The sequence below is a fragment of the Rhagoletis zephyria genome, unplaced genomic scaffold, assembly GCF_001687245.7.
Source record: "Rhagoletis zephyria isolate East Lansing unplaced genomic scaffold, Rhagoletis_zephyria_1.1 Rzeph_scaffold_00059, whole genome shotgun sequence".
In the NCBI taxonomy this organism is placed as follows: Eukaryota; Metazoa; Arthropoda; class Insecta; order Diptera; family Tephritidae; genus Rhagoletis; species Rhagoletis zephyria.
The window spans coordinates 33533-43900 of record NW_016157143.1 but is presented as its reverse complement, the minus strand read 5'-3'; the positions used below and the strand labels follow the sequence as shown (position 1 = coordinate 43900).

General features: G+C 37.0%; 3 protein-coding genes across 3 annotated transcripts; 2 read left to right on the top strand and 1 right to left on the bottom strand.

The window, feature by feature from the left end:
* The first annotated feature begins 2940 nt into the window (after nt 1-2940).
* On the top strand, nt 2941-3627 carry LOC108369474 (trypsin-like). The gene has a single exon (XM_017624588.1). It carries the CDS (start codon nt 2941-2943, stop codon nt 3625-3627), a length of 687 nt encoding a protein of 228 aa, XP_017480077.1.
* A 2072-nt stretch (nt 3628-5699) lies between these two features.
* LOC108369466 (trypsin theta-like) lies at nt 5700-6377 on the bottom strand. Its single transcript, XM_017624578.1, has one exon. It carries the CDS (start codon nt 6375-6377, stop codon nt 5700-5702), a length of 678 nt encoding a protein of 225 aa, XP_017480067.1.
* A 2893-nt stretch (nt 6378-9270) lies between these two features.
* Nucleotides 9271-10080, top strand: LOC108369874 (trypsin theta-like). Its single transcript, XM_017625081.1, has one exon. It carries the CDS (start codon nt 9319-9321, stop codon nt 10033-10035), a length of 717 nt encoding a protein of 238 aa, XP_017480570.1. The 5' UTR covers nt 9271-9318; the 3' UTR covers nt 10036-10080.
* The last annotated feature ends 288 nt before the right edge of the window (nt 10081-10368 follow it).

Below are 10368 nucleotides of genomic sequence, written 5' to 3'. Positions count from 1 at the left end.
CCGTTGAAAATTGTTGAAATCGGACTAAAATTGAGGCCGCTTTTCATATAACGGTAAATTTCAGAAATGCTTGAAATTTCAATATTTCGAAATTTAAGGACGCTAATTTACTTAAAATGTATACACCCCGGCTTACCATGTAGCGGTAGCTTTCGGAAAGGTTGAAAACATATATTTAATACTTGCGCCGGGTATTTAATGTTCGGCTCCGCCCGAACTTAGACTTTCTTACTTGTTTATATACATACGTCGCTGTTAGTACCTCTTTTAAGAGACCAACAGTAGTTGGAGAGCATACGAATTTTGCTTCTGCAACATAACGCTGTTCCATCTTTAGAATTTCCTGTTGAAATCGTTCTCCTTGTTCATCGCTCATCTGGCCTAAATTTGATGGAAACATTTTAAAATGAGCATGCAGATGGTGCAATTTAATGGACATATGGCAACCCATGGCACGGTAGGCAAACAGTATGTCACTTACTGTATCTTCATAATGTTCAGTCTTTTTGTTTCCAAGAAAACGTTCACACACAGATGAAAAACATTTCCATGTATCTACTTTCTAAAGACAACATTTGTTGTAAAAAATTTCAGTCCCAACCGACAAAAATACCAGTTAAACAGAAAATTTATATTTCTTTTCGATCATCTGAAAATACCCTTTTACCTTCTTTCAATTTCGCATAAGTTATTCGTGGTAGAAATTTTGCAAGATATTTGAATGTTGGACCATTTTTGTCAGGTGCTTTCACAAATTGCTTTATTAAACCCAGTTTAATATGCATCGGTGGAAAAATAATGTCCGTTAGATTAAATAAAAGAATATTTATACTATTCTTTTCACCAACTACAAATGACGTACGTAGTGCAGGCTGGTTGCTCGACTGTCCCATTCACAAAAGTGGCATGAATATTTTGTGTTACCACCCTGCGTGCCATTAAAAATTGCTAGTTCTTTGAAATCTTCTACAATTAGCCACTTATGTATTTTGTAATCTATGACATTTAGTACTTCAGCTATATTCAGCCCTATCAAAGAATCCATCGTAGAGAATCTACAAATGCGGATGTCCGCTACGAATACAAAAACTTGCTATCACTGAATCCGAGTGAAATCGAAAACAGTGCTGCCAAATTAAAATTTCGAAGTACGAAGCTTCGCAATCAGCTGGCTGAAAGTAAACAAGGATAGTAAAAACCAAGATATCGACTACTGCGTTCTAAACCCACCCTCGACAGCCTCTTTAAGACGAGCATCTCGTCAAGGAGAGAGTGGTAAACACCAAGACCATGGAGAAGGAAGGAAATTCTCTTTTCTGTTCTCTTTTGTGGGTTATTTTTTCTTTTAAATAATAATAGTTATTTTGGGATACTTTCAAAGTGGAGTTGCTTATTTTCGTACCATGGCCGTACTCGGGCATGGTCGTACATGACGTATGAGTAACATTTTGCAGTGAAAGTTGGAATTTTTTTCTTTCGCAATGCAAATTTAAAACGAAAATATCTCGGAAAAATGACCTGATCTAGAAAAACGTCAAATAGATGCGTAATCTACGGCCAAAATTAAGTTTACTTGTCTCGGCGTTTTTTGTGTAATTTTAGCAACCCTACAGTGTAACTGCCACATTTACAAAATATTTTAATAAAAAGCCGCCAAAACTCAGTTTTAATTCACTCTTTGTTTTATCAGATCGAAGCACTATTAAGCACTTTGTGAATTGGCTTTTTGCTATGCATAATACCGTAAGCAAGTTTCCAGCTGTTGAAGGCTTAATACGCCCCACAATGCAAATACCCCGAGCCAGCGAATGCTATAAAGCCCATCTAACTAGAAAAGGCCGACTCATCGGTAAGTCCACGTGCTGTTTATTTCCATATGTACTATGTATGTTTGTAGTGTACTATATCATAGTGTAATAAACAAAGTGAAATCAATATATGACATATTTACTTTCGATACGCTTATTTGACAACAGTTTTGTCATTGCATTAACCCATTTGCATAAATGTATTTTACATGGGGAAAACAATTTTTTCATAGATTTGCTATAAAATCGTTAAAAACGAAAATTCTTTGATCGAATAACAATATTTCTATTCAGAAATTTTCGAAAGAGAAAATTATGATAGATATTTAGCTTAAAACTTTTACTAACATTTTTTTCATAATGTGCGTGATGCTATTCGATGAAAACATACTTATTTCTAACGAATTTAAAGCAATTCTACGAATAAATGTATTTTCCCCATGTGAAATATTTGAAAAACTTCAAGTCCTGGCGGCGCAAGCACAAATTTTTTATTAATTTTTGTGCACCGGACGCCACTATCCAGATCCTATCTAGAATCGCTCGCTGATTCCGAAAGTCTAGGCTGATTATTTTTTTCTATGGACATTACAGATTTTTTTTTTTTTAATGAAAAATTAAAAAAATCAGTCACTAACGGAGGAAAAATTAAAAAATAACATATTTTTTTGTAAATTTTTTTATTTGTATTAAAGCAAGTTTTTTCATAAAAAATATCAAGCTACTAACGAAGTAATAAGTAAAAAAGTTGTAAATGCTCAAATGAAAATGTGCAATGGAGTTTTAGTTTGAAATATGAGCAGCAAAGAATGTTACTCATGCATACATGGACCACCCTAATGTACACATATCTACTTGTGGATATACATATATGTGTTAGATAACGGTAGTTATTGTGATGCGGTTTTTTAAATTTTTATTTGAAAATCCAGATACATACGCTATTCAATCAACTTTTTCCACATTCCTCGTGAATGTTACTTGTTTTTTTTTTTTTCAAGTGTTACACAATATACAACAACTTGCGAGTTAGGGTATATATAAGTATGCGAAAGCTCGAGTAGGTCACAGTTGAAGCTCAAGCGCCAAACTTTCCATCAGAAATTATAGATTAAATTTTTTTCCTCTCAACATGGTGAACAAGTTCGTTTGCTGTCTATTGCTGTTGATCGCAGCATCAAGTACCGATGCTGCTAGCACCACCACCGACAGTAGCGCACACTCATACCTCGCCTCAATACTGGATGAATATGGATACCCCATTTGCGCTGGTGTTTTGGTTAAAAAGAATATCGTCGTTACTGCCGCAAGTTGTTTAAATTTCTACAATCCTGATAAATTGGTTGTAGTTGTAAAAAATGGCACTCAGATCATACAAATTTCTGCCTACGCCTTTAATCCTAATTTCGACTTCACCACCATGGATTCTGATGTGGCTGTCATAAAACTAGCAGAATCCGTAGATGCACAGTACATAACATTAGCTAGCAAACAACGGCCTACTGGTGCTAGTGGCGTACTCATCGGTTGGTATTCATCTAACTATGTGGTTGAGGTTGATGAAACTATCATAAGCGCTGAGGACTGCGTTTCTGGAAAATACAACTTCAAAGAGGGTGATCTGTTTGATACAATGCTGTGTGGTCTTGCCCAACCCGGTGCTTGCGGTTTTCTTCCTGGAAGCCCCTTGCTGTCTCACAATCATTTGGTTGGTTTGGCTTCCTGGGGTAATGGTTGTGGCAATAAAGGATTTCCAGCTGTTTACACAGACATTGCATCCTTCATTTCATGGATTAAAAGCACTGAAAAGAGTTTGTGAAGCAGAAGTAAAGCAGAATACTTGATATGATTAGGGTGGTCCTTAAAAGTAGGAAGCACATTTTTTACATCAGATTTCTTAAGCCTCAACCCCTACGTCGATGCTACTTTAGTTGAAGATATCACATACAAATTTTGGTCCCGATTAGAGACGGTTAAGTCGTGTCGCCTATGGAGGCTCAAAAAAAATAAAATTAATTTTTTTTCATCTCATACCCAAAATCGATTCTACAGTAGTCGAAGATATCGCATATAAATTTTGGCCCCGATTAAAGTTGGTTAAGGCGTGTCGCACAGGGGTCAAAATTCAGATTACCCTATGAAGACGCCTTAACCAATCGGGACCAAAATTTATATGTGATATCCGCGACATTAGTAGTATAGATTTTGGGTATTAAATGAAAAAACTATATATATATATATATTTAATGTTTTGAGTCCATAGCGGCATCTGGCCTTTGACCCCTTTGCCACACGCCTTAACCGACTTCAATCGGGACCAAATACTCTATGTGATATTTTCGTCTATGGTAGTATCGATTTTCTTTTTGATTAGATGAAAAAAACAATAATTTAAATTTTTTTGGGCCTCTATAGAAGAATCTGTACTTTGCCCCCTGTGCGCCACGCCTTGATCGTCTCCAATCGGGATCAAAATTTATATGTGATTTCTGTGACCGTGGTATCACCGATTGAGGTGGTGATATTGAAAAAAATCGTTCATTTGATTTTAAGGACCACCCTAATGAAAATAAAATACGAACAAAATATTATCCACAGTTGTAGTTTTCCCGATAAAGGCGGATTCATCTTTCTAGTTTTGAACCACATGGAAGAAAAGTTCTGAACTAAACCGATGAATTCGGCTGAATTTTAATAAAACAAAATTACTGTATACAATTGAAAAGAAGAAATAAGTGCCATTTATTATTATACGCACGTTACGGTTAGATTGTGACATGGGATATTGACCGTACGGAACCGCGCATAGGTGGTAAACGAACTTTACCATTGGCCACAGTGCCTACCCACCTTTTTTTAACCAATAAATATTTATTTTTTTTATATAAATACATACAGGCAGACATACTGGTCTCCCCTCTCACTGAGTTATACAGAGAAGGAAAGTTCAGAACTAGAACAACGAATCCGCCATAAGAGTGCTTAATTCCTTCCTTTAAAAATGTTTGTACGAATTATGTGTCACTTGATCGATTACCACTGGCTAGCGATCTTGGAGAGGTTCACTAACGGTATTTGGTACTTGGCGTGTTTTTGCGGGGGTTGGTGGAATCGCCCACATTTCAACGTTTTTTAACTGGCGGCAACAGCAGTTTTAGGGCCTGAAACCAACTATGCTCAGACTATAGTAGTTAAACCCCAACAGTATTCTTCTTCATCTAGTCAAATTAACTTTTCTTATTAAGGGTTAAACTTTTCTCTAATCGGCGAAAACGTCTATTGTTTTTATCAAACATTATGTGTTTACTCTTCCATTCAATCCGCAGACGATTTTTATTTTCCGCCATCTCCAGTAAAATCCGCTGCTTCACTGTAGTTTTGTGGGACTTTTTAGTCCTCTGACAATTTTTTCAAAACTTCGTCAAAAAGAACCGTTTTCTCCTGAGTCCCACATATCCAGCTTTACATTCCTCTGGGACAGGCCTTGCGCCATTCAGAATGATTGACCATGTTACAAGATATTGTCAGATAGTGCTTAATTAAAAAATCTTTGCAAAAGTTGTATTTTTTTTAAAGCGCCATTCTTAGTAGGGACTTAAATATATTCCAGCTCACGAACGCTAAATTTTTGGCGGAAGTCCATGTTATTCATTATTCCTTAAGAAGACACAAGCAGGCGATTCGGTTTAGATTAAATGATTTGCGATTTTTTAATAATCCAATAATTTTTTCCTAACATTGGCATATTTGCTCCCCTTTTTACTACTTTTAAAACGCATGCCACAATTAAGGTGGTCTACCTTTGGGCCATCACCTATATACTTAAATACATGTGTTTCCACTATGATTAAAACTACTAAATAGTATATTTTCATTTACTTTATTGGAATTTTACCAACTCTCTACAGTGGATGTAATCCATGACTTCTCTTCATAAATGTTTGTGTAAACTTCTGGATTAGCTTTGTTGGCACAACCATAACCCCAGGAAGCCAGACCAATCAACTGACCCTCTGAAACCAATGGACTTCCTGCAATAGCACAAGCTTGATCCTTAGAAAGGCCGCAAAGCATCGAGTCAAAAAGATCTCCATCTTCATAGTTATATTTGCCAGAAACACAATCGTCAGCAGTTATGATGGTTTCAGATATATCTACCAACGTTTTATTGGCACTCCAAATGGTGAGAACGCCAGTGGAACCGGTAACCGGCTGCTTGCTAGGCAATTTAACGTACGTGGCACTTACGGGTTCTGCTAATCTCAAAATGGCCACGTCATTCTCCTGTGTGTCAGGGTCGAATGCAATATTGAACGTATGTCCATTATTGTCGATGTTGATGTCCTGACCGCTACTGACAATACCTACCACCAACTGATCGACGTCGTAGAAAGTCAAACACGTGGCGGCGGTAATAACGGTTCTATTATTGTATAAAGCACCACCACAGATGACGCCTCCATCTTTGCCCTTCACTAAGACGACGTATGACCGGTCGTCGCTAGCATAGATACTACTTGCGGTTGCGATCAACAGCAATAGAGTGCAAGTGAACTGGTTGGTCATCATGTTGAGATTAAGATCACAAAGATATTTATATAAGAAGTGCTTAGTGTGAAACCTTCAACTTTGCAACATTTGAGTGTTCGCCTGTTTTTATACCGTTACTCAGCGCTCTAGATAAGAGCTAAATTAAAAAAAAAAAAGGAAATTATGTTATACTGAGCAAGTTATGGAACACTTGAAAAAATAGTGTCGTATGATTTGAAATGGGTCAATTAGATATTAGCAACAGGGCCGGACCTGAACTGGTGTGGCCCGGGGAAATTTTTTAAAGAGGAAATACAAGTTTTAAGAGATGTTTTAAAAGCTAATAAAATGTTTACCTATCATATTACACTCAAGTCTCTATCAAAACTTAGCACGATCAGATCCATGCTCATTTCATGGCCTAGTTTAAAAGGGCCAAAAAAATAGAGCAAATTTCTTGGGCAACTTAAAATAAGTTTAGCTAAATGTAGCCTCTAAAGCACCAAAATGGCATCACTCGTTTTGATGTTATTAGACAAATAGAGGGATGACAAGTTTAACGTCGCCTCCGAATGGCAAATGGTTTTTATGAGCAGCTTTTTCATGGCTTTTTCCTTGCCTACCGAAGGGCAACTAATACTAGCACACATTTTTTTTGGGGAGGTATCTGGCATCGAACATCGATCCTACCGAGTAGAAGTAACCACTTCCAACCACTCGATTATGGCGGCAGAAAGTGTAGGAAAACATTTACAATGAGCTAGTTTCTAGTTTAGGTCCGTGGACTTATTTGATAACGTCGTCAAAAAGTATTGAAGAAGTTTGGCCAAACCCTCAAAAAACTGAGTGTGTCCCGGAAATAATAGATATGTTTACATAGTCTTTTGTTTTGTTAAATCTAATTGCTTTACTTATGCACAAATACTAACTTTTACAAATAGGAATCGAAAACAATCTTATTTGTATTAATTTGTATTCGCGCAAATATTTGTGTCGTGTATTTTGCGCATATTATGACCAGGCATGAGCGACGCTGGCTGCGCATTACTTTCATATACTTCGTGTATACGACAATGCGACGCACAATGGGACTACAGCGGCCGAAAGTAGTAAAAACGGATTAAAGAGTTCTGAAAAAGTAAGTACGCAGATGCAAAGCAAAATATTAATATTAAAATGTTTTATTAAATTCATATTTGCACAAAAGTAGGAACAATGTGAAAAAATAAATTTGTTAGAAAAAATTTTGATTTTGTCGCAAGTAATTTGAATTAATTTTTCCACTTTTTGAATATATTTGTGGTCAGCCATTGCTTTAAATTTTTATAAATCTTTTTCAAATGTAAATATAAAAAAGTTTAACTTGAAATTCTGCATGTGAGTTTAAAATTTTCCGAGTGCTTAATTTAAAAAGGTATATTTAAAAAGGACCTAGGATAGGAGCTAAATTATACTTACCAGAAGTAAAAATTAAATATTCGTGTCATATCTCAAATAGTTCCAGCTGCGAGAAACTGCGAGTTCAGCTTCTATTCTTCCTTTTATGGACCCACTCCGTGTAAAATTTATTGAATTTTTATTGTAAAGCTGTAGGGAAAGGCTTTGATATGTACCAATAAATAATATGCAATATAAAATGGGAATTGAAGAAGGTGTATATATTATTTGACTTGCCAATCTATTAATCACATTCAATATGCAGCCAAAAATGGACGCTTCGCTGAACGAGATCCGTTTTCTATGGCAAGAGTCCTGCTTGTCTTAGCTCAGCTTTTGTTGTATAAAATGTAGGTAAAATTGAAAGTTTCAGTGCAAATACATAACGTGCACATAATTTAGTATGCAGGTATTGTAAACGTTTTCGTTTTGTTATTTTTAAAATGCTGAAATAGGAACTTCTTTACAATTAAAATAAATGTGCCTGTTCATTTTCTCCAAAATTAAAAAAATTTAGTATTTGGAGCCAAAAAAGTTGTGTAGGAGGTGGGCGCCGTAATAAGAAATTCTTTATTATCTTCTAAGTTGGAAAAGTTTGGCTTAAACGAGCAGGGAACACCGAATTTCATCAAAAAAGATTTTTTTTTGCTCCTGTTTTTCTAGAACTACTGGACGATAATGTAAACCGATTTTGGCATTCTTTCAGATTTATGCTTTTCTCGTTAAAACCAGCATATGCTCTGAATTTCATCAAAATCGGATAACATTTACCATCTCCGCCCACAAGAGCTGTGGGCGTGGTAGCGCATTGAGTTTTACCATTTTCCACATTTTCTAATTCCTAAATCCGAATAGCGCATATATAAAATTTCGGCGAATTTCAAGTACGGTTACTGCTTTTTGCCGCAGCTTATATGGGGACGTCCCACTGTGCGACGCTACAACGAAGGTGCTGAGCAGACGGCGTCGCATAGGCTTGCTTATGTCTGAATAAGTATAAGCATATATTTCAATGATTCGAAGAATTTTCCATCCTAATTGTTTTCTCAAGTGTTAAATTGCTTGGTTTTAATTGGTTCAAACTAGCTATAGTATCTCTCGGGCGCCGTAGCTGAGTGGTTTAGCATGCGTACTACCACTTCGTAAAACCTGGGCTCGAGCCCCGATCGGGCCAATATCTAAATTAGAAAGAGGTTTAACTAAAAGCGGTTGCTCCTCGGCAGGTAATGGCAAACCTACGAGTGAATATCTGACTTGAAAAGCATCTCATAATATCCATTTGCCGTTCGTAGGCGGCGAAAACTGTAGGCCCCTCCATTTGTGTAACAACATCAAGTCGCCCACCACAAATCGGAGGAGAAGCTCGGCCAAACACTTACTAAAAGTGTAAGCACTTAGATTTTATTATAAAATATTTATTATTATTACTATTAGGTATATTATCTAGTAAGTAACGGCATATAAGAATGCGATAATCCGTGCAGCGCATAGTTGAAGTTATCACACATAAGGTTTCAAACGTCGATTTTTTTCTACTCTCGAAATGGCCAATCAGTTAGTTTATGGCCTACTGCTGTTGACAACAGCTACAGCTGCCAGTGCTGCAGCAGGCATTGAAGGTGGTGCACCTGCCAACATTAGCGACCGCTCATACCTTATCTCATTTCACGATGAAAATGGTGTACCCGTTTGCGCAGGTGCTTTAATTAAAAAGAATATCGCTGTTACCGCTGCCTCCTGTTTTGCTTTCCACAATGGTTGGAAATTTGCTGTGGGTGTGCATAATGGCGCTAAATTTTTAAAAGTTTCGGATTATACCTTCAGTGCTCGCTTCGGCTATAACACATGGGATAATGATATAGCCGTTCTTAGGCTGACAGAATCCGTCGAGGCTAATTACTTGACGTTAGCTAGCCAACCACGGCCAACCGGTACCAGTGCCGTGCTCACCGGCTGGGATGCAAATAATACTGTAGTTGATGTAGATGAAACTATTATTAGTACTAAGGATTGTATTTCTGGGAAATATAAGTACCAGGTGGGCGAGGTGTTCGATTCAATGTTGTGCGGTCTGGCAAAGGACGCTGCTTGTGGTGCACTGCCTGGAAGTCCCTTGGTATCTGGAAATAAGTTGATTGGTTTGGCTTCCTGGGGTAATGGTTGTGGCGACAAATGTAAACCAGGTGTTTTCACGAACATTGAATCCTTCAATTCATGGATTCAAAACCTTCAAAACAAATTGTTTGCTGGAAAGATATAAAAATTAGTAAAATGTAAACGAGAAAATAAATTGTTATGTTAAGTACTCTGTCAGAATTTCCAAGGATGGTTACAGGCTAAAAAATATATATGAAAGCACGAGCATTCTCATGGAGAGAAGTGGAACTATTTGAAAATGGGGCGTCGTGTGTATTTGAGGGGGTCTCTGGATAGTTTCAGTTCACAATTTTACCCGCCAGGTGGACCTGGAGTCGAGTTATTACTAAAAATTGTATGCATGATTCGATTTCGTGTTTTCCGACTGGCCCAGTGGATATGATTTACCAATATTACTCTGCCTTAAAGCTTCATTCGGAGACACCAGGATTGAGTT